The following is a 22241-nucleotide window of genomic DNA, read 5'->3' on the forward strand; positions in this document are numbered from 1 at the left end:
GATTATCCAGGTGCTTCCAGGTCAGTCTTGTGACTGCTGTCCATCTGCTGGTTCACTACCCTCTTCCATCCAAGAACTCTGAAATAGCCCATCTGCCTTCCCTCTGTACTCCAACCCCAATGCACAGGGTGGCCAGGTTTGGATTCCGCCTAGGGCTGGGGTCACAGGTGTGCTGGGCCAGCTACCAACCCACCCTATGTTTCTTTTCAGAAAATGCAGATGGTCAGACAGAAACATGCACAACCTACAGCAAGGTGAGCTCATATTTTCCCACCCGATGTAGCCCCAAAATGAAGTGGGTGTGAGCCCACCAGCAGTCTGGGGCCCACATCCTATGGGCCAGCCACTGGTCACAGGCATGGTTAGGTCTCTGCTAAGCTCTTGCCACCCCCATCCCTTTTGCAGTGGGACAGTATCCAAGAGCTCCTGGGCCACCCTGTGGAGAAGCCTGTTGTCCTACACAGGTGAGCGGGAGGCTGCTGTCTCTGATGACCCCATCCTGCTCCTCACAGCCCAGATGGGGTAGGGAAGCCTAGCAGTGCCTATGGCTTAGAAATGACAGAAGTTGCTAGTGTTGCCACAGACATTATTTCCTGCCCCCACCCTGCACATTACAACAGGGCCAGCTATTCTGCATGTTTACCTGTACCAGAGAGGTTGCCCCCTGTGATAGCCCCTCTCCAGCTACCTCCAGATAGAGGGACCCTTTCACCCCTAGTTATTCAGAAAGTGAAGCACTTTTCATTGGCTTCCCTGGACTCTTTTTTCCCATCAGAGTTTCACAGGCTGCAGCCCACAGCTTTGTACTCAGTTGCCATGCTGCATGTGGCTCCTCCTTCCTAACTTCTTGCCACGCCACTCTAACTTCGTAATAACCTGTGTACCACTAGACTGTGTAGGATTCAGAGCTTGAATAAGACCTGTCACCACCCTTGGGACCTCAAGGGCCTTTGTGGGAAACAGATAAAGCCATGAGAGACCAGTGGACAATAGCCCCCATCCCAAAAGGGACTGGATGCCCTGCCTGGCCTCGGCTTTTGTCTGCCCCTCTAATTCTGGCTTCCCTGGCCTCAGGTCCTCCTCCCCAAACAACACCAACCCATTTGGCTCCACATTCTGCTTTGGTCTTCAGCGGATGATCTTTGAGGTAAGCCCTGGGGTTTAAGAGGCTGGTGGCCATGCCAGGGATGGGCAAGTGATGGAGAAAGGTTGGGGAGGGCCTAACGGCTCTGCTGGGTGAGTTAATCCTTCCACAGTAACCCTGTCTGCTAAGAGTCTGACCTACCCACATTCAACAGTAAGGGTTCAGAAACTATGTTGGGGAAATTTGGGATCATGGAGGCTAAAGCAGTGATCTATATCCAACAAGGTGAGAGGTGATGGCGATCCCACATATTTGAGAATGTAAATACAGTAGGAGAGGAAACAGTAGGGCAAGTGGGGCTCACCACAAGAGTGTTGGGTACCTTTGCATGCCATATGAAAGAATGTGCTATGGGTAAGTGTCTATAGAGGCCCCACTGGCTTGGGAGAGGAATGGGCTGTCCCTGTTTTCTCTTTTGGTTGCTACACCCAAATAACTTCAGTAGGCCCCAAGCAGTTCCAGAAGGACTGGATAAATAGGTATAGTGAAGTTGATGTATTCCATGAAGAACAGGCAGTTTCTGGGCCAGAGATGAGCTCTAACATGAGTTGGAGGTGTTTAGGTATCAGCCCACCCCTGTGTGCAGGTGTTTTGTAAATGGAACAATCCACTGTGCACAGGAGCTGCTTCAAATCCTTTCTCTGCAGTCACAGCCCCAGTACTAGCCTCACTGGTGGTTTTTATGGATGATTGCCTGCCCTGCCTACATCCCTTCTTCTCCTTCCCTTTGATTCCTTGTCCTCTACTCACACCAGGTCATGCAGAATAACCATATTGCCTCGGTGACCCTGTATGGCCCCCCCAGGCCTGGTGCCCACCTGAGAACAGCGGAGCTCCCCTAAGGACATCACCGCCCATGCCCCTCTGCCCTGTGGAGATGTGCATCGCATCCTATTCAGCAGGCTTCCATGTGCCACCCTGTGGGTTTTCTTGGACACCCTGCCAGTGTTGAAGGGCCGTTGTGATGTTCTGAGGTGGGGCTCAGACTGGGTGCTCTGCCATGGAGTGAGAGGCCCAGATATTCCTCTGTCTGTCCTCGGCTTGCTGGTGCCAACAGAGGACACCGACTGCAAAGAGAAGCACAAACTCTGAGCCTTGATACCTGGACCCAGGAGACCTCGACTAACACATAAGGAGGCAGGGTTCTTTCTCCCCTGCCCCACACACATTGGGAAAAGTTGGGACTCTTTCTGTGGCTGAGGTCACAGGCACCGAGGACAAGGATGAGGTCCTGCCTTTGGCCCATTGTTGCCACGTGACCCTTAAGGCAAGCAGGTAGCATGTCCATAGTACTTGGTTGCAACTTTTGCACTACATCTACTTTAGTTACTTGATGAGCTGGCTGTGGCCAACGTGGCCCACCTGCCCTTCCCTGTTCCTTCCTTGCACGCACTCCCTACCAGGCCCAGTAGGCACACCCAACTGGTTGAAACACAACTTTTTACCATCTAGGTATGTGCCCAGGCCTTGTTCCTACCCCTCTTGGAGCCAGCCTTCAAGGTCACCTGTGCCCCCACTCTTCCCCAACATGGCTGGCAGGCTGCATGTTTCCATCCTGTTTGCCTCTTTTATTTAATGCCAAAGTTTTAGCCAAAGACATCTTCCTCCTTTTGTTGTTTCAGCATTCTGTTCTGCACTGAGGGCTGGCTCTCTTGCCCCAACCCTGGGCAGTGTCCCCTGGCCAGGCCCATTCATGGTTCAAGGCCTCTGGGGCTCAAGGAAAGCTGGGCTGCTCAGTCTTTACATGGGTCTTACTAAGGAAAGTAGCATATGTGCTTTAAAAATAATCCTTTTGAAAAGAATTGAGAAGAGAAATGTATAATTTTACCCATTTTTAATATTTTGGTCTAGCAACTTGTGATACATAGATGACAATTTTGTGAGTTTTTCAAATGTGTGTACATATTTTTGTAAATATGACTCTTTTGTAATTAACTCATGTACAGCCTCATCCTGTAGAGTTTAACAATGAATGTGCAGGGGAACTGCCCCAGGCTCCTAAGTGGTTCCCGGGTTACAGCCAGGCTTGTGTGGCGCTCCCATAACTTTGTGACTGACTGGTGTCTTCCTATTTGGACTGTGGCCTGGCCGGAGGACCCCCCTCCCCCCCAGCCCACATTACATCCCACTGTTGGGGCAGCCAGGACTATTCCCATCCTCCTAGAATAGGGGAACCTTCCTCATGCCCTGCCCATGCCCCTCCAATAAAGGCCTATGCCCTCAGCAGCAGCTTACCACGTGCTGTTGCTGGGATGTTTGTACTAAAATAAACATGGGGGTGTTGATTTTTGAGAAAGTGGGTGGTTGAAGAATATGGGTAGTTTTATGGTGGTAGCTTTATCTTGGGTTCTCTGGCTCCTCTGAGTGGGGCAGCATAGCCTCTAGTAGGAGACTGGCATTGTTGTATGGGTGAAAGTTCTGCAGTGGGGAGACTCTAGGTGGGACCATGCACTCAGCTGTCCCTGTGTGCCTCTGTCCCTGGTGTTCCAGCCAGACCAGGGCCCAGGAGGGGTTGGCTTCAGGAAAGACCTCAGAAGATTTAAAGATCTGCCCAGGGCTGAAAATCTGATTTGGAGGTGCAGGTGGGAAGCCAAATGCCTGCCTGGAGGACCGAGGCCAGGCCCCCACACCTCCTCCAGCCTTGGAGAAAAAAAAACCAAAAAACTGCATCTGCAGCATTCTAGGGCCTCCAAACCAAGGACTAGGGTCAGATTACGTGAGCCTCTTACCACCACCCATCCCAGCTCCCCAAAACCTATTTGGTAGTAGGAGGACCAAACATGTCCCTCTTTGGCAGAGCCTGGTGCTCTATGGCCTCAGCCCTGGCTGTCTCAAAGGACTACTGTTCGAATGGTTCCAGGCCAGCAGGAGCCAAGCACAATCTTAGTTCCTTGAGGCCCTGTGGAGGCCAATTCCTGGTGAAATGGGGCTAGAGTTTGAACTCTTCAGCCTCTGGGAGAGAATTACATACACGGCAATAATTATCCTGGGTCTGAATGAAGGGGATCTTGGAGCCATGAAGTTACCTAGGAGTCCCACCGGAAAGAGCCAGCAGCGGCAGGCCAAGGACGCGCACAGGCTGGGCCATGGGGCCCGTTCAGCAGGCGCCACATAAGCCAGATGTCGGCCGCCGAGAGCCCGTGCACTACAACTAGCTCCCGGTAAAAGCAGGGGTCAAAGGTGCGCAGGTGCGGCGCGGCTGAAGGACGAGGGATGCCAAAGGTGCGGAAAGCAGGGTGAGGTTCCGGTGTGAGCCGAAGGCGCTGTAGACACATGCCCAGAAAGACGTCGTCAATGGGGAAAAGCTCAACCTGTGCACAGGCGCCGGCCAGGCGACGCAGCGTAACCCCTGAAAGCACAAAGCCACCACCACCCGCGTAGGCCGGGTAGGCCGGCAAGCCATACACAGCCTCTGGGATGTAGTATTTGCTAGCCCGCGCGCGGATTGGCCGAGCCTGCACAATCACGTCACCCGCAAGCAGGTCCTGCGCCGGGTCCCGCGGCGCCAGGAACTCCAGCAGGTTTCCCACGTGCACAAACACATCTGCGTCGCCCTTAAAAACGAAGCGCACCTCGGGACAGTAGGCAGAGGCCCAGGCCAGAAAGTGGATCTCCTTGAGCGTTAGGTTGAAGAAAGTGTCGTCAAAAGCCCAAAGCAGGATGTCCGCGTATGCACGGCTTTCGGCACGCAGCAGGGCTGGCCAGTGGGTTCGCGTGCCCTCCCCCTCGGCGTCTGCCCTGTCAGTGCCCGTGCTCCTGGGCACGCCCAGCAAGAACACGCGGCGCACGAGCGCCCCCTGCACACGGCCCTCAGCACCCCACGTCTGGCGCACGGCCTGGCGCCGCTCGAAGTCCGCCGCCACTGACTTGACGGCGATGAGCAAGTCGGGTCCACCTTCAGGTGCGCCATCTCCTCGGCATTTGTGCGGCTGATTAATGAGCAAGGGGAAGCGCCGCTGGTCCTTGGCGCGTAGGTAGCGGCCAAAGTCAAAGGGTCCCGTGGGTGTGGGCGGCTCCGGTGTGTCCCCTTCGTAGAGCAGGGGGGCTGGGGCTGCGTCTGCGTCCCGTGCCTGGAAGACTCTGAGTCCCGGAGTAGGCGCTGCCTCTATCTTCCCTTGCGCTCGGGGTGCGTTGGTCGTCGGGGTCGCGCCCTCGCGCTGTGTGTAGAGCAGGAGGCCGAGGGCGGTGCCAAGGAGAAGCGTGATCGACGCGTCCCCGCGTAGGCGCAGCCTCCGCCTCATGTCCGCGTGGCTCACGCCCCCGCCCCCTGCGGAGAAACTCAGTCAGGGGCCCCTGCCGCGAAAGCCAGCGGCTGGTAGGGGCTCCCAGCCCCTCTCTCCCCAGGGGGAGGGGGCTGAGACCACAAGCCGAGGGTCTCCGCTACCAGCCATTCGTCCTCCGGCGTTTTCCTTCTCCGGGCCGTGGCACCCCACCCCACCCCCACCAACACTGGGATGGGCACCCTGAAGGGGCTGGAAGTTCCTCCTAGTAGCCAATTCCCACCCCTCAACCCCGGCCCAGGACGGTTCCTCAAGGCCGGGAGCCTCGGAGCCTCGGCCCGATTCCCAACCCGCCCTTCCCGCGCTGAAGCCGAATCCCTTCCACCCCTCCCTACCCACCACGTCCTTGGGATCCCGACACTCACTCTCGTCCCTTGGGAGCGGCGCGGCCCCGGACGCCAGGGCTCCGGGGCTCAGCGCAGGGTCCCAAGGGCAACCATGAACCGGGCCTGGGCCAAATGCAGCGTTGGCAGGAAGGGGGGCCGGGGCCGCTGCCACGTGACCCTCCAGCTGTGCGCGCCGGGACATCTGGAGCTCAGCTCCGCCCTGGCGCCTCAGGGAGCGCAGTCTCCAAGTGGGGGCTAATCTCTGAGAAGAATCCCCACAGGCAACTCTCTGGGAAGGTCTGAGAAGGTGGGTTCTGGTCTCGGTGTGGGCTCAAATGCCCCAAATCTGCCTTTCCGTGAGGGCAGGAAGAAACATTAGCCTTTCTGGTTAATCTCCACACCCCCACATCTTCGGAGTGGGACAGGGTCTTGGCTGGCAGGAGCCCAGGGCAGGCGGGTCCCAAATCCCTGAGGCCCAGCGTCTTAGACATCTACTTGGCCACTGTCCCAGACTATCTTGGAAGAGCCTCTCCTCAGCTCACCAGCAGCCCTGGTTCTACCAGGCAGGACCTATAAATTATAAATGGCCCCGGACACGTGGCTGCCTCCCTACTCCTGGTTCTATGCTCCCCCACCCCCACCCTCCAGCGGGCGTGTGCACACACACACACACACACACCCCAAAGACAGGTCATTCAATTCTCACAACGCTGGTAGCAGCTTTCATTGCTCATGTCCAGGTGGGGACAGTGCCTTTCAGGGAGTTAAGTGACTTGCCCAGCATCATATAAGCAGAAAGTAAGAGCACTGCCCCAGGTCTTCTGGAACTCAGTCTGGAACTCTTCCCTCTGTCCTCCTTTGCCCCCTCTCTCCATCTGTCCACTAGGACACGGGACAGGGGGTCAACCCCCTCTGCTTTAACTTCACAGTGAGCACTTAAGTCTGTTTCCCCCGAGGCACCTCTTGGGCCCCCTGGTCCCTAGTGCCCCAAATCAGCATAGCCTCCTGCAGGACTGGGCCACTGCAGGCCAGATTGGATGGACAGGGATGGTTCAGCTAGGGGATTCCTGAAGCATGCCGTGAGCAAAGGGTTTGATCCGGAACCCAGGTGGGCAGAGAGTTGTTCTGGAGATTGAGGGCCTCCATCTCAGCAGGCAACCCCACCCTCCATCTAGCTGACAAAAGCTGAAACCCTGAGGTCCTCCTTCACTCTCACTCCTCATCCAGTGTCATTAGGCCTGCTATCTCTCATCCTAAACTGCTCCTAGTGTTCATCCCTTCCCTCCATCTCTGCTGCCAGGGCCCTAGCCTAGACCCTCTCTCTCCTCCCCTCCCCTCTCTCCATCCTCCTCCCTCCCCATCTCCCTCCTCACCAGCCTCCCAACCTTAACTCCCCAAACCCTCTAAATGGTTCTCACTGGCCTCAGTATAAAATCCAAACTCTATAAAATGGCTCACCAGTCCCCAAGCTATCTGCTTCCCATACTCACCAACTGGTCTGGTCTCTCTACAAACCCACCCACCCCTAGATGCAGCCATTCCAAACTTCCTCTTCTAACATTCCCCAAGACCTCACCTGAGGCTGGCTATGCCCAGAATGTTGCCATTCTCTCAAACCCCCACCGTCTCCCCTATTCACACTCCTATCTCTCCCCAGAAGCCTAACCCCTATTTTTCACATCAAAAAACAGGTGATATTTTATTACAGTTGCTTAATATCTGCAGTCCGACACTGAGTATGAACTGGGGCCAGGCAGTTTCATGTATCTTGTTCACCACAGTATTTACAGCACCAGGATGATAACTAGGACACAGCAAGTGCTTAATGAGCAGTTACCTGTTCAGTGAGTGAAGAGGTAAGGGCTGGCCAGAAGCCCTTCATTTGGGGTGGGCAGACTGCTGCAGCAGGTCACCCATGCACTCTGTCTCTGTCATAGTATCTGGAGCCAAATCCCCAGTGGCACCCCAGTAGGCATGGTGGGTGCTTGCCCAACTCTTGAAGAAGGCAATCAACACTGCCCAGCAGCTCCAACAGTTCGGCTAAGTGGGGTTATAAGTGTGGTCTCAGAGTCCCATGGATGGACAGAGCTCAGCAGTAGCAGCAGAAGGGACTCTAGGGTCATCCAAGTGCTCCAAACCTGGGCTGGACAACTGGCCGTTCGTCCCTTTCTCTGGTACCCAACCTAGGCCAGGCCGCCATCGGGATTCGCCAGGCCCAGCAAGTCCTCTGCCAGGCTGGTGAGCTCGTTCTCCTCTAGTGCCTCTACCAGGCGCTGCAGCGTGGCGCGGCGACCCTCGGCCTGCACGAAGCGCCGCAGCAGCTGGAAGGCCTGCTCGTACAGCCCGTCGCGCTCGTACTCATAGGCCAGCGAGTCGAGCGCCGGGTCCCGCAGCGCACGACAGCCTCGCTGCAAGGAGCGCCCCACTTTGCGCCACTTGAGGCCTACTGAGCGCGCGAACGTCTGTTGGTCCTGCAGGCTCAGCGGCCGGTTCACTGCGGGGGGAGCGGGAAGCAGAATGAGCTCGGGAAGCCAAGAGCGGTACCCTCCATTCCCACCCAGGTACTACCCGGCCCAGACCTTGCTCCTCCCCAAACTCCATCTTCCCAGTGACCCTGCCTGCGCCTCTGAGCGCGCCTCACCTATGGGCTGACCCTGGAACAGAAAAGTCTGGCCAGATGGCGGCGGCGGCGGCGGCGGCTTCTCGTCTGAGAGAGAGGCATCCAGGGACTGCGAGGGCACCGGAGCGACCTCCACGTCGCTACCCTGGCCCCCTGAGCCGCATGTCAGATTCCGGAGCGCATCCTCTAACTCAGAGAGCTCGTCGTCCCGGAGCCGGTCAGGCTAGGGAGGGCAGTGGGGGGTCGTCGGTAGGTGTGTTAGCTGCGGATGCCCCGCCCCACCCTAACCTGGCCCTGGCCCAGCCGCACCTTCTGGGCGAAGATGCAACTCAAACAGCGCTCTTCATCCGTCAGCAAGGTATCCAGTCGCTCCACGCCAGCGCGCAGCTCCAGTTCCAACGGCACCGAATGCTGGGCGAGTGCTGCTGCCAAGCACCCTTGCAGCGCGGCGCGCAGCGCCCCCTCGCGATAAGCGCGCAGGAAGCGGCTGCAGGGCTGGCGTCCGCAGAAACGCACCTGCACAATCAGCTGCGGTTCACTGCGGTGGATCTTGAGCATCTGCAGCACCTCCGGACTCCCAACACTCTCTGCGGAGGCGGACAGTCAGGCGACAGGCGGTCCCCATGCGGGGCCGTTCTCCAAGCGACCGTAGTGGGGTGAAGCCCGCGCAGACTCCCTCCCTGTTCCTAGCTCCCAGCTGGGAAACAAAACTGGCATGCACACAGCAACAACCCAAAATGAAAGCCAGAACCTATCACAGGGAGCACCGTAAGACGGAATGGGTGCCACCCCAGCCCCATCGTTGAAGCCTCAAATGAGGGTGGGCAAAAGGGACATAGGGAGAGGCTTTGCAGCACAGAGAGGGGCGTATGCCCAGGGCAGCCAAGCCTTCTGGGTGGGCACCCGGCAGGACAGTGGAGGGAGAGGTCTCAGGTCTTCAGTCTCCACCAACTGTGGCTCCCACTGCCCGGGAAGGAAGCGGATCCCCCAAACGGCTTCAGCTTCCTGTGGCCTCTGCCCCGAAAAGGGAAAGGGGGCTCCCCCGAAAGGTAGGTACTAGGGAGGGGTCTTGGGCAAGGAGTGCTGCAGTGAGAGAGGAAAAGAGAGAGATGGGCGATTAGTAGAAAGCAGAGAGCTGGCTGGTCTGGTGAGTAGAGGGCATTAAGCAGGTGGGGGGGCGTTAGTGCACATATAGGTAGATCATACACAGAGACGGGGACACATGTCTACACCCAAGGGCACACATGCATAAACAGAGAAGACAGACTTATGAAACCAAGCACCCCTCTCCCCTCCTCCCCACCCCATCATATCTTTTCCTTAACAGGGTGGTTAAGCAAGGGTTAACCCCCAGAGTTCAGGAGGTGGGGCCTCAGCCCCTGGCCCCGCCCACAAAGGCCCAAGTTCCCCTCCCTCTTCAAGTACCCCCCCACCCACGCACCTGCCAGTGCAGTCCGCAGAGCCCTGTACACCGCCACCTTCTGCTGGGGGTGAGCGTAGGCATCAGACAGGACCACTTTATCCAGCGAGGACTCCACAAACAGGTATGCGCTGCCCACCCACTCCTCGAGCCCATTTGGCCCACTCGCCATCTTGCCTCCTGGAGACACAGACAGGCATCCAGATCACCCCAGCCCAGCCCTGGAGACAAGTGTCCAGTCCTGCATGGCCCAGCTGTCCCCACCCAGCTGGCACACTTGTAAGGGGAAGTTTATTCCACAGGCAGCCCCTTGTGCTTCTGTCTCTGCACAGCCCAGCCCAGCTCAGCTCAGCCCAGACCTGGAGTGAGTACTGTCCATCCACTATCTTCTCAGAGAAAGCCCAGGGTCACAGTGGCAGAAAAAGAGAGATACTATACTGCAGTGGAGGCAGAGAAGTTCTGCTCCCACCCCCCACCCCGCCCTCAGGCCAGGATGTCTCCCTTATCAAAGCTGATAGGAGACATCCTTATCCTGGGCAGTGTCCATGCCGCACAGCCAACCGAACCCATGTCCTGGTATGCCTTCAGCTTAAACTTGAGCCCCGAGTATCCCTTTGGGACCACAGCCCCCCCATTAGGTTTTCTCACCTGCATTCCTACCATACCTCCTGGCTTCACTTCCAAGGATACCTGTTAGTGTTGACCTGTGCCCAGATTCCCTCCCCCAATCCTGGCTGAACTTTGGGGCCTTCCCTCTTCTACCCATGTGCCTGTTGGGGGCGCTAACCCCACTCCCTAGCTCCAGGTGTGAGCGAGAGAAATAGGCCTGGCCAATTTTCATATTCCACTCCCCTTCCTGAAATAATTAGTTCAGAGTTGGGTATAGGATTCAGGTGAATCAGAATCAACCTGCAACCTTGGCTGGACCAATAAGAAAGAGACATTAGTTTCCCTTCCCACGGGGCTGAGCTGGAAGGAAGGATAACGACTCCTTTGCCACTGCCTGGAAAGAGCCTGGCTGAGAATAAAACTGACACAGAAGGAGACAGAGCCAAGGGATGAAGAGATGCATGCCTAACCATACTATGCCCCTGGCTCTAGCTGCACCCTGAACTTCTCAGTTATGTGAGCTAAATCATTCCTTTTTTGTTCTAAAGTCCTTGGAGCTGGGCTCTTGTCTTACACAACTCAAATTGTTCTATTACAGATTCCCTCCTTGTCCAGACAGAGCCAGGGCCCCTTGGTGCTAGTATCTCCTCCATCTATCTTCTGACCAAACCCTAGCCCTAGACTGGGGGGGGGGGGGGAATTCCCATGAGGCAGGATGGTGCAGCATGATTCTTCCTCCCCACCTTCCCTGGGGCAACATCTTACCCTTTTCCTAGAAACCTTGGCTCAAGACCCCACCTCCTGCCTCACCAGTCACACTTCTTTATCTCTGATCGTCTGTATTTATATACAGTGGGCTAGGAGGGGGTGCTGAGCCCCAGCTGTAAGCACCCAGGATGTCTTTGCTGTAGGCAGAACAGATGGGATGGCCCCAGCTGGCATCCATTTACATGAGGAACAGGGAGCCTCAGCAGTGGGGGGGGGGGGGGGGGGGTGCCAGAGGGTCCCTTGGACTTTGTTGGTTAGGGAGTAGGAATCCTGACCTCAAAACAGAGGTTGCATTTCAGATCTGCCCCCAGATCATAACCCGAGAGCCACAGCTGGGACAGTAACTAGCCAGGCAGGGACCCTCCAACATCACCCAGACATGATGATGGTCCGTCCCACCCTCAGTATGAGCACAGGGGACATGCATTTTGAGCCTCCCTCCCCCATAACCTTTTGGTAGAAAATATATTAATACTTGTGTATTTATCCAAAGCAATAGTCTGTAAATTAACAGGAAGCTAGCTAGCAGTATTTACCTCTGCAGGGGGTGGAGAAGGAGATTGGGGGGCGGGTATTTTCATTGTATTTAGCAACATTCTAATTTATGTAAAATAGACATATTTGCTTTGTATTAAAAAGCAACATAAATTCGAAGCAAAAAACAACAACAACAACAAAAAAACAACGGGGTAAGACTCTATAGGTGGTAAGTGGGACCAAGAGCAGTACAAGACAAGTGACAAAAGTGAGGAGCCCAGGGGGAGTGGCCCAGAGGGCAGGAAAGTGTGGGAACCTGCCCTGAAACGTTTCTTCTTCCATGTCTTCTTAGCCCCCTGACTTGAAGGTGCTGACCTCATGAATGTGGAAGTTGCAGCGGTGGGGGTCTGGGACGGGGCCAGAGTCTGCCCATCAGGACTGTCAGGGCAGGCGGGCCCTGGAAACCTGAAGGAAGGGGGGGATGTTCTATCACACTCACTAGTGGACAAATGGGAGAATTCAAACAGGTTGGGCTGGAGGTCTGGAGGGTCAGATAATAGGATTGAGACGAGGACGGGGACCCTTGGCTCGAGTTATCCACTGAGGAACCTCTTCCTGCGTGTCGTTCTACAGAAGCCCCTCCTCGGGAAGCCCCGCGCGCGTCATCCACCCGCAGTCCGCCTCTCTGAGGGCGGGGCCGGGCTGGGTCAAGAAGACTCTTCACTGAGCTGAGACTGAGAGGGACACGCGGGTACCAACTAAAGAAAATAGGCCCCTACTACCAGAGGCCAACCAGGCGCAGGGTCCCATTAATATAGCCTAACTGTCCTGGGGCAGCTCCACCTCCGGTTGGGTGGACAGCAAAGGCCCGCGGCCAGAGCCTCTCAAGAACTGCATCCATCCTGGCGCGTCCCCCTACTCAGCTGCCCCTCTGCCCAGCCTCCAGTTGCGCCCACCCTCGTGCTGCGGTTTCGCAAGTGCAATTGGCTAGGGCGGGAACAGGTCTCTGCTCACAGACAAAGTCAGAACGAGCCCCGCCCCGCCTTCCCACCAGTAGGAACTTGACCACCCGCCCCCCGCCACCACCGAAAGACCCTAGCTGGGATGAGGAACGTTAGTGCCAACGTCCGTACGCTCTCTTTCGCCTGCCAAGGAAACACCCCAATAGGCCGCCGCCACCAGCTGGCCCGGGCAGCAGCGGGTGACAACCGCGCTGCACCCACGCTCCTGAGCCGGGATCCGCCTCTGTTTCTGCCGGCACCCGGGAAAGCCCACCCATCCTCTGCACTAACCTGGCGGCCTGGGCCCAGCCCGGATTCCCACGCCCGCCCTGCTCCACTGGACTAGGCTGCTTCCGGGTGTGCGCGGAGCGCAGGGGCGGCGCCCCAGCCGGAGCAGCCCCGTCAGCCCGGGCGTCCCGCCCCCCGTGTTCCCTGTGACTCCTTCCCTCCCACTGTCCTCAGGCGCCAGTCCACAACCTCTGGGCAAAGCCCCCTTGGTCCGTTGAGCAGGTAAGACACTGGCGCCCAGGGTTAGACGGCGGGAAGAACTGCCCACAGCAAGAGACTTTGGGCACTTGCGGCACTTACGCGCCTAGGGGACCCCAAGGGAGAGCGCTGCCTCGCTTTCTCAGGCAGGAAACAGATCAACAAAGAGGCACCCCCTGGGCACCATAATTTTCTAGTGCCGCCTGGAGGCTTGAGCTCGATGATCTCTGACCTCTCCTACTCCTTGACACTCAGAACGGGGTGCCAGTGGGTCCAAGTTCAAGCCTGGCCGAGGGTATCTGAAGCCCTAAGGGTAACGAGGCGCAAATTGCAGCAGGGACAGTTAACCTGGAGAATATGGGAAAACAGAAAACTAGCAAGTGGTGTGAAACGTGTAGGAAAACCTTCAAGCACTCTAAAATAAATTGTCAACTTCGAAGAGGATGCACACTTTCCAACAAAGGCCGCGCTCCGGGATGGGTCTGCGGAATTCCTGCTGAACCTAAATCGCCCAACCTGAGCCTGTACTGCTCCGGGATCAGGATTGAAACTTGAACCCAGGGCCCCTCAGGTCTCAAAGCCCGAAGCTTTTCTCCGCCCCTCCGGCCTTTCTCAGGAAGCACCCGGGACTTCTCCCCAGGGAGGGGAGAAAAGGAAGGAGCCTTCACTCAGAGCCGTTTCAGCAGTGCCCCACCCGCGCCCCCGCTTCCTGATTGGCTGGTGGTCCCTGCCAATTAAAAGTATTCTCCAATGCTTTCGCCCTATTAACCCTATCGTCACTCTCCAGTGACTGACAAGGCTAGGACGTGGTTTCTCAATTGGGACCGGTGGAGTCAACTGGCACTTCTTAAAATTCAGATTCCTGGGTCCTACTCTTTCCAGAGAGCCTGATTTAGTATGTGGGCAGTGGGATCTGTATTGTGAACAAGTGTGCGGGTGATTCTACTGCCCCTGCCATCTGAGAAGCCCTCATTTCAAGGACCCTTGAGGCGAGTCTTGGGCCCAGTCCTTCCCTGGAACTTAGAGTTCAGGGAAGGAAGCAGTTCTGGAAGATGTCTGGGAGACTAGTCTGGGTAGTCCGGATGGGGAGTGTGTGTATGGGGAGGCAGTTAGAGGCCAGACGAGCTCTTTGAGCTGGGGAGGGGGTGGGCAGGGAGGGAAGGATGATTTGTCCCAAGTCATGTACAGTGCAGCTCTCCACCTTCCCCAGGGTAAACCTTAGTAACTAGGAGAAAGACCCGATAGCATTTTCCAAATCTACATGTTCGGCTTTATCAACTTCGCACATAGGTCGTTGCTGTATTTCTTCTGGTATAGCATAAAATGCAGATTTGTTCAACAAGTGAGGATGTAGTGTGAAAGAATCTTTAAGCATCCAGGGCCAACCTCATGGTTCTGAGGCCTGTTCAGTGAGAGGCACAGGGTCTCATGCTTAGTTTAACACCTTGGTCAAATGCTCTGCTGTCACTGTCTTGAGATTATTAATAATATTTTCAGCAAAGAGTCCTGTATATTCATTTTGCACTGGGTTCTGCAAATTATGTAGCAATTCCTGGGCCACAAGCATTTCTACACATAGGTTCTGGTGGTCCCCTCAACATTTTGGCTTTCTTGAGCCCAGAGACGCCCTTCTCTCTCCAGGCAAGAACTGCTGTTAGCACGGAGCTCCCACCCCGCCCATGGTCATGACAGAGCCTGGAGAGCAACTGCCAGAGGAGGTGCTGGCGCTTATCTTTCGCCACCTGCCCCTGCGGGACCGTGCCACTGCCTCCAGGGTCTGCAGAGCCTGGGCTGCTGCTGCTACCTGCAGCGCGGTGTGGCACGACACGATCATCAGGTGAGCAGCCCCTCCCTCTCCCTCCTCCCCGCCGCCCTCCTGCCTTCTCCCTTTCTCCATGGAGTTGGGGGTTAGGGATATTAAAAAGCACAATCATTACTAACATTTATTGGCCACCTATTATGTACTAACTGGTGTTCTAAGTGCCTTATGTATATTAATTTATTTAATCCCCACGAAAACCTTATGTGGTAGATAGGTAGTATTATTATGTCCATTGCACAGATAAGAAATTGAGGCAGAGATTTAATCACTTTCTACAGGTCACTCAGGTAAGGAGTAGCTGAGTCAGAATGGGAACCTGACAGTTCAGAAGCCATGCCACGCCTCTGTAAGACCTCGGAGAAAGCTCAGTTCCTAAAATATCATTGGCTCTCGCTGCCAGAGTTTCAACTAGTGACAGGCGTATCGCATCTTAAGTCTTCTAAAGGGATAGGGTGGGAGGTCCCCCTAGAATCAGCGGCTACTTTGGGGCAACCAGGAATGATCAGGACTGGGAGGTGTATTGTAGGGGGCAGAGTGGGGACTGTAGGGTGAGGGACAGGCAGAGGCCTCTCGAGGCCAATGCCTTTTCTTCACTGTTCTAACCACAAGTTACGACTGTGAGCGAGAAGGTACGCTGCTACCATATCTGTCCGCCTGCCTGGACCACGTTCACAATCTACGGCTGGAATTTGAGCCGTCGAGGGAGCCGAGCCGCAGGGCAGCCACTGAGTTGCTGACGGCACTGGCGGGTCGTACCCCAGGGCTTCGAAGCCTGCTCCTGAATTGCCACGGAGAAAAGCCCCTCTTCGACGCAGGCCGCGACATCCTGGACGCCGTGCACGCCATCTGTCGGGCCTCCTGCGCGCTGCGTCACCTCGACCTTCGGCGCTTGCCTTTCACACTGGACGACGCACTGGTGCTGCAGGCGTCACGCGGCTGTCCCGAGCTCCGAAGCCTTTTCCTAAACAACTGTACGCTGGTGGGCAGCGTGAGTCCAGACTCCGTGCTAGAGCTACTGAAGGCCTGCCCGCGTCTGCGCGCCCTTGGGCTACACCTGGCCAGCCTGTCGGGCACCGCCCTCCAGATGTTAGCGGCGCCAGACCGCGCGCCTTTCGCTCACTTGGCCCTACGGTGCGCGTGCCCCGAGGACGTACGCGCGCCCTCCTTGCCCGAGGAAGACTGGGCCGCAGTGCGCCGCCGCCACCCAAGCCTGGTCGTGGAGCTGGAGCTGGAGCCAGCGCTGCCTGACGAGAGCGTGACGCGGGTCCTGCAGCCGGCCGTGCCAGTGGCTGCGCTGCGCCTCAGTCTCTCTGGGGACACCGTAGGTCCGGTGCGCTTTGCTGCGCGCCATTATGCCTCAACCTTGCGCGCGCTCGAGGTGCGCGCCGCTGCCTCAGCGGAGTTGGACGCCGCGCTGGAGTTGCTGGCTGTGCGCTGTACCGACCTGCGCGAAGTACACTGCTTCTGCGTCGTGCGACCCTCCGTGCTGCACGCCTTCCGCGCGCACTGTCCGCGCCTGCGCAGCTACACACTCAAACTAACCCGGGAGCCACATCCCTGGCTGCCCACTCTTGTGGCGTGATGGCTAGCCGCCTCCCCAGCAGATATGTGGCCACTGAGATGCTGGATGCATTTGCCTAGGCGTGCACCTACTACTAGCCCGCTCCTTCAGGACTCTGTTGCCTCGGGACCAGCCCCTGCGTCCTGAGTCCCATGGGTGCATTTCCGTAGTGGGATCACCCTCCTTCAACCCCACTTCCCTATGGAAGCTACGCTAGCTCCGCGTCCCTGGCATGGGGAGCGGGGCGGTGGGGAGACAGGACACAGGCTCAGGCGGCGCCTCTGGGGAGAGTGTGAAATAAAAAAATCCTGCAGCGACACTGCGTCCTGTGCAAGGCGGCGCTGGCTCTGAACAGGGAGAGCAGGGAACCCGCAGAGGCCAGAGGACCCCACCAGGTAGGCGTAGGAGAGATCATTTGTACTGATAAGCTACGGCTGCGGCTGCGGCGGTCAGGGACCGGGCACTCCGCATCCTTGGAAAGACAATGTCTCAGAGTTCTTCGGGAGGGTGCCAGCCTCTCCTCTCCGCACCCCCACCCCTTCACTTCTATCTGCCCTCTCTATCCAGGCCATGGCCATCACCTTCTAGACTTTTTCAGCCCACACCAGGCCGCGCACGGGCGATTTCTCCCTAAGAACAAAGGGTGGCACTCGAACCCAGGTCTCCGTCCCCACCGCACCCTCCACTCACATCGGATCCCAGCCTTCCCTTTCTGTCTGCTGTTGCTGCGGCCGCGGCCTGAGCCCCGCCCCGTGGGTTCGCACGTGGCCCCCGCCTGACCCGGCGCCCGGAGGCGGAGTAGGGAGGGGCGGGCGGCAAACGCAGCACTTTCCGCGGCTTTGACAAGCCCGCGGCGCCCGGTCCCGAGCGCTTAGCCGGGCCGAGACTGCGCCATGCAGGAAGCGCCAGCAGCGCTGCCCACGGAGCCGGGCCCCAGCCCCGTGCCTGCCTTCCTCGGCAAGCTGTGGGCGCTGGTGGGTGACCCGGGGACCGACCATCTGATCCGCTGGAGCCCGGTGAGGGCTGGGGCCCCTTGATTTCCCCAGTGGTCCCCGGGATCCTTCCACGTCAGTGAACATCCACGGCCACCCAACCCCCGCCTGGGATAGGGCTGTGGGTCCCCCAATTCAGCTGTCCCGGGTAGTTTACCTTGGAGGGGGTGTGCGAGATGGAGGTGAGGCGACTTCCTACGGACCGAGGAAAGGGTAGGTAGGAGCCTTCTGGAGACCTAGAGCCTGAGGGATCTTTGAGGTCAGTTAGTTCCCACCCCACCCCAGCAGACAGATCGGAAAACAGAGACCAGATGAGGGAGGGAAGGGCTGGGGCTGGTTCTAGCTCAAAGTAACATCTTGGGTCTGGGACCCGTCCAGGGCTGGAACCCAAAAACTCTGGCCTTTGCTCCTCCTTTCCGAGAATCCAGTAGAGATTTTTGGGTTGGGCTAGGGTAAGAATACACTGTGGTGGCCCCAGGCTAGGCCTCATAGCTGGTGCAGTTCTGGCCTCGTCCCATGTCTCCAGGAGTGGCCGGTCCCCAGCGGAGTGAGAGAGAGAGAGAGAGAGAGAGAGAGAGAGAGAGAGAGAGAGAGAGAGAGAGAGTGTGTGTGTGTGCGCGCGCGCGCGCGCCAGAGCGCGGGCCTGGCCGTGGGCGGGCACGCCTCACTGTGTCGTCCCGTCTCCGCCCGCACGGTGGGTGGGCGGGCGGCGTTCTTGGCAGAGCGGGACCAGTTTCCTCGTAAGCGACCAGAGCCGCTTCGCCAAGGAAGTGCTGCCCCAATACTTCAAACACAGCAACATGGCGAGCTTTGTGCGTCAACTCAACATGTGTGAGTCCTTAGGGCGAGACGGGAATTGGGTGTGAGTGACTTGGTGCGCGGGGATGGGTCAGTTCACTCCCCCACGCCCCACTCCTTAGACGGTTTTAGGAAGGTGGTGAGCATCGAGCAGGGCGGCCTGCTGAGGCCAGAGCGCGACCACGTCGAATTCCAGCACCCGAGCTTCGTACGCGGCCGAGAGCAACTACTGGAACGCGTGCGGCGCAAGGTGGGTACGGCATGCAGGAACCAGCACCCCCGGTAGAGGTGTTGAGACGGCTGGCCGTGTTCTTGATGACTCTGATCCGATCGTGCTTCCCACCTACAGGTGCCTGCGCTGCGCAGCGACGACGGCCGCTGGCGCCCCGAGGACTTGGGCCGGCTGCTGGGCGAGGTGCAGGCTTTGCGGGGAGTGCAGGAGAGCACCGAGGCGCGGCTGCGGGAGCTCAGGCAGTGCGGGGGGGAGGGGGCATAGGAGGGGGGAAGGGGGGAAGGGGAGTCTGGACGAGAGAACACTAGCTACCAGGCTGTTCTGCACAGCTCCTTCCTCTCTCGTGTCTTGGTGCCTCCATCCAGACAAATGGGCTGAACTGTGGAACTCTATTCTCTATGGATGGACGATCGTCTGAGTGGTCGTGGGTTCAGGCCTGCCATTCTGTGGGGGGTGGTGACTGGGCGGACTCTCAGGTGCCTCAGCACCCCTCCCCCACGCCTTCCCGCAGGCAGAACGAGATCTTATGGAGGGAGGTGGTGACTTTACGGCAGAGCCATGGTCAGCAGCACCGGGTCATTGGCAAGGTGTTCCTCTCCCCCTACCCCACTTCTCTCTTTCACTCCTGAACACACCCACCTCCTCTGCCGGGGCGGCGAATCCACCTGGAAGTGCCTTGGGTTGGGGCAAGGTCCGAAGTATGAATTAACCCTTTGCTTCCTCTTTAGCTGATCCAGTGCCTCTTCGGGCCACTTCAGACAGGGCCCAGCAACGCAGGAGCTAAGAGAAAGCTGTGAGTGAGAAAGTCCGGGATGACGCCCCCCTTCCACACTCACTTCCAGGAGCCTCTCTGTCAGAGGCTCCATGCCTGAACTCCATCTCCTCCAGTAGACCCCTCACTGGGAATCCTCATTCTTCTTCCCTGCAATACCGTTTTTCTTCACTCCATGGCAATGTCCCCAAGGGCCCACCTCCAGGGCTTTCCCCCTCTCTCCCCAGCTCTACCACCAAGTACCCCCATTCCCAGATCCCTATGTTCCAGGACCTTCTCCCCCAATTCCACCACTCCCAGCAATCCCTTCCCCCTCACTCCAAAGCATCCCAACAGCAGAGGGTCTGGGGCTGAAACCATGCTCCCTCCCTCCCCTCTCCACCCCCAAAGGGCCCCCATCTCTGGGTGGAGCCCCTTCGGCCTCCAGCATGTGACTGATGCCCTGGCAACAGGCCTCAGCTCTGCTGACTTGGCTGCTGGGGCCTGAGGGAGGGAGGTGCAGGCTGAGAGGCATGGGGGATGAACCTGCCCCGCCCCCCTGCACAGGTCCCTGATGCTGGATGAGGGGAGCTCATGCCCAACAGCAGCCAAATTCAGTGCCTGCCCCCTACCTGGTGCCCTCCTTCAGGATCCCTACTTTATCCAGTCGGTAGGTTTTTGCTCCTCCTCCCTTCCCTAGGGCATAGCTGGGATTATGGAGAGCCTATTCTTTTCCTCCATTCCCAAAAAGGAAGAGAAGGTGGAGTCCAGCTTCTCCTCCCCATGGCCCAAGACCCAGGTTCCCCAACATGGACTGAGCCTACCCCCTCAAACCTTACTCCGTAGACCTGGTCCATGTGGGTACTGGTTGGGTTCTGACTCTTCCTGTGACTTGAAGGACTGGGCCTAGTTGTCTTCTTACAGCCCCTCCCAGAGACCACCTTGGGCCTCACCAGCTCTCACAGGGCCAGGGGCCCTATCATTTCTGACATCCATGAAGACTCTCCATCCCCTGATGGGACCAGGCTTTCTCCTTCCAGTGGTGGCAGGAGGTAAGACAGACAGGGCTGCCCACCGGGGAGCCTGTGGGGGATGACCCGGCAGCCCAGATGGCTATGGGGGAATGGAGGGAAGTCAGTGCAAGGGTCTGGTTGAAGCTTTTCTCTGGTGCAGGGAGAAGGGCCTGGCACTGCTCAAAGAAGAGCCGGCCAGTCCAGGGGGGGAAGGCGAGGCCGGGCTGGCCCTGGCCCCAAACGAGTGTGACTTCTGCGTGACAGCACCCCCACCGCTGCCTGTGGCTGTGGTGCAGGCCATCCTGGAAGGGAAAGGGAGCTTCAGCCCTGACGGGCCCAGGAATGCCCAACAGCCTGAACCAAGAGGTCCCAGGGAGGTACCTGACAGGTGAGCAAAAGAGTCCATTCTTGACTGTGAGCCCTGTGGGCTACTTTTCCAGACAGACCACCACTAACTAACTTCCCAGCCCTGTCTGCTCCTTGGTGGCTGAGGGGGAGGTCCGGCACTATGATCTGAACTAATTTCCCAGAGTTGCTCTAAGAGTACCTGCATCACAGTTCCCTGAAAAGTAGAAATTCCCATCAGGTCAATCAGCATATCTATGGTAGGGCTCAGGAACCCAGGAACACTTATTGTGAAGGAATTCATTGGGGTGAATGGAAACATTGTAAAGTACACAATAGTTTAAGAACCATTGATGTTGACAACTGCAAAGAGAGGGTATATATCCCAAGACCCTATCTCCATAACCCAAACCTCAGGTCAAAGGTAGGAGGCAGAGGCATTCTTTAAGTATACTCTAGGTGGGGAGTCCTCTCCTACCATTTTGTAGATGTCAGATTTTGATCCTGATGTATCCAGAATCCTTGGGAATCTAATGGGGGTGAACACTGCAGGCCAACAGCAGTTCTCTGTGCACAGGGGAACTCTGGGCCTGGACAGGGGCATGCGGAGCCCAGAGAATCTTCTGCCTCCCATGCTGCTTCGGGCCCCCCCTGAAAGTGTGGAGCCTGCGGGGCCCCTGGATGTGAGTACACCTTCAGCAGGGCAGGGGCATGGGGCTTGGTGGGGTTTGTGTAGTCGGGAAGGCACCACTGACCCAGAGCTTCCCCCAGGTGCTAGGCCCCAGCCACCAAGGGCGAGAATGGACCCTGATGGACTTGGACATGGAGCTGTCCCTGGTAAGGTGAAGGTGGGGAGGGCAGGGGTTAGGGTTGCTGAGCCAAGCCCTTAGCCAGCGCCCGAGAGCTCTCCTTCTCAGTTCTCTTGGTTGGCCAGCTGCTTCCTGGGGTTTTCCTATGCAGATGCAGCCATTGGTTCCAGAGAGGAGTGAGAATGAGCTGGCAGTCAAGGGGTTAAATTCTCCAGGGCCAGGTAACAGTTGTGGTGACTCAGGACGAGGGGGGAGGTCCTAACTGGTCTGAGCTACCAGGATTGGGTAGGCTGGGCAGTTTGTGTTTTGGAGGGAAATCCCCAGAGTTCTGGCAGCCCTCTGAGAGCCACCCACCCTCTTGCTGTTGGGTGAAAGCAGGGAGGTTAAGAATGGATGTTTCATCCTAACTGACCAGAGGGTAGGGCAGGCAAGGCTCTCCTTCCTCAAAGATAGAAGGAAGAGCTGTTTCTCCCTGCTGAGCACAGTCCAATTCTCCTAGGGAAAGACTCCACACTTGGGGCACCACTCCTGCTGGATGTCCAAGCGGCTTTGGGAAGCCCAGCTCTCGGCCTTCCTGGAGCTTTAACGATTTACAGCGCCCCTGAGAGCCGAGCCTCCTACCTGGGCCCAGGGGCCAATCCCTCCCCCTGAAACCCGCTCTGCTTTGAAGCCAGCCCTTCTCAGCTTCCTCGTGCCCCCCCTAGAAGAGGCTGATTGAAGACCCTGTTACTTCTCCATTACTGAACCCTGCACATAAACTGCATTTTTTTTTTCTGTGTTTCTGGTC

At 57.4% G+C, this 22241-nt stretch overlaps 5 protein-coding genes across 13 annotated transcripts in view; 3 read left to right on the top strand and 2 right to left on the bottom strand.

The window, feature by feature from the left end:
- Window positions 1-3378, top strand: part of PHAF1 (phagophore assembly factor 1) — a 31321-nt gene extending 27943 nt beyond the window's left edge. Inside the window, exons 14-17 of the mRNA XM_040498343.1 lie at window positions 211-254; window positions 406-464; window positions 1075-1147; window positions 1900-3378. Coding sequence (XP_040354277.1) covers window positions 211-254; window positions 406-464; window positions 1075-1147; window positions 1900-1986 — 263 coding nt within the window. The 3' untranslated portion in view covers window positions 1987-3378. The remainder of the gene's footprint in view (window positions 1-210; window positions 255-405; window positions 465-1074; window positions 1148-1899) is intronic.
- On the bottom strand, window positions 2964-7322 carry B3GNT9 (UDP-GlcNAc:betaGal beta-1,3-N-acetylglucosaminyltransferase 9). 2 transcript variants are annotated; one of them, XM_040498341.1, is made up of 2 exons: window positions 5790-7322; window positions 2964-5411 (listed from the first exon to the last, which is right to left on the bottom strand). In XM_040498341.1, the coding sequence occupies exons 1-2, from the start codon at window positions 5950-5952 to the stop codon at window positions 4171-4173; spliced, it is 1404 nt and encodes a 467-aa protein (XP_040354275.1). In that variant the 5' UTR covers window positions 5953-7322; the 3' UTR covers window positions 2964-4170. The 2 variants fall into 2 exon arrangements, with proteins under 2 accessions (XP_040354275.1, XP_040354276.1); XM_040498342.1 differs by having other exon boundaries at window positions 5764-5868.
- A 114-nt stretch (window positions 7323-7436) lies between these two features.
- TRADD (TNFRSF1A associated via death domain) lies at window positions 7437-13013 on the bottom strand. Of its 3 annotated transcripts, XM_040498351.1 has the most exons (6): window positions 12937-12991; window positions 12020-12109; window positions 9812-9970; window positions 8680-8957; window positions 8392-8593; window positions 7437-8244 (listed from the first exon to the last, which is right to left on the bottom strand). In XM_040498351.1, the coding sequence occupies exons 3-6, from the start codon at window positions 9960-9962 to the stop codon at window positions 7934-7936; spliced, it is 942 nt and encodes a 313-aa protein (XP_040354285.1). In that variant the 5' UTR covers window positions 9963-9970; window positions 12020-12109; window positions 12937-12991; the 3' UTR covers window positions 7437-7933. The 3 variants fall into 3 exon arrangements, with proteins under 3 accessions (XP_040354285.1, XP_040354283.1, XP_040354284.1); XM_040498349.1 differs by lacking the exon at window positions 12020-12109 and having other exon boundaries at window positions 12937-13013; XM_040498350.1 differs by lacking the exon at window positions 12937-12991 and having other exon boundaries at window positions 12020-12808.
- Window positions 13014-13050: 37 nt separating this feature from the next.
- On the top strand, window positions 13051-16829 carry FBXL8 (F-box and leucine rich repeat protein 8). Of its 3 annotated transcripts, none has more exons than XM_040498345.1 (3): window positions 13051-13155; window positions 14773-14968; window positions 15563-16829. In XM_040498345.1, the coding sequence occupies exons 2-3, from the start codon at window positions 14811-14813 to the stop codon at window positions 16533-16535; spliced, it is 1131 nt and encodes a 376-aa protein (XP_040354279.1). In that variant the 5' UTR covers window positions 13051-13155; window positions 14773-14810; the 3' UTR covers window positions 16536-16829. The 3 variants fall into 3 exon arrangements, with proteins under 3 accessions (XP_040354279.1, XP_040354282.1, XP_040354280.1); XM_040498348.1 differs by lacking the exon at window positions 13051-13155 and adding an exon at window positions 13162-13871; XM_040498346.1 differs by lacking the exon at window positions 13051-13155 and adding an exon at window positions 13878-14120.
- HSF4 (heat shock transcription factor 4) lies at window positions 16777-22228 on the top strand. 4 transcript variants are annotated; one of them, XM_040498322.1, is made up of 14 exons: window positions 16782-16909; window positions 17082-17530; window positions 18229-18337; window positions 18427-18554; window positions 18654-18778; window positions 19048-19123; window positions 19265-19329; window positions 19855-19957; window positions 20212-20339; window positions 20461-20688; window positions 21163-21328; window positions 21417-21482; window positions 21606-21675; window positions 21954-22228. In XM_040498322.1, the coding sequence occupies exons 2-14, from the start codon at window positions 17408-17410 to the stop codon at window positions 22103-22105; spliced, it is 1539 nt and encodes a 512-aa protein (XP_040354256.1). In that variant the 5' UTR covers window positions 16782-16909; window positions 17082-17407; the 3' UTR covers window positions 22106-22228. The 4 variants fall into 4 exon arrangements, 3 of the variants coding, with proteins under 3 accessions (XP_040354256.1, XP_040354257.1, XP_040354259.1); XM_040498323.1 differs by having other exon boundaries at window positions 16788-16909; window positions 21223-21328; XR_005797755.1 differs by lacking the exon at window positions 21954-22228 and having other exon boundaries at window positions 16777-16909; window positions 21198-21328; window positions 21606-21656.
- Window positions 22229-22241: the final 13 nt, after the last annotated feature.

This window comes from Herpailurus yagouaroundi, unplaced genomic scaffold, assembly GCF_014898765.1.
Source record: "Herpailurus yagouaroundi ecotype Mexico unplaced genomic scaffold, PumYag 190, whole genome shotgun sequence".
Lineage (NCBI taxonomy): Eukaryota > Metazoa > Chordata > Mammalia > Carnivora > Felidae > Herpailurus > Herpailurus yagouaroundi.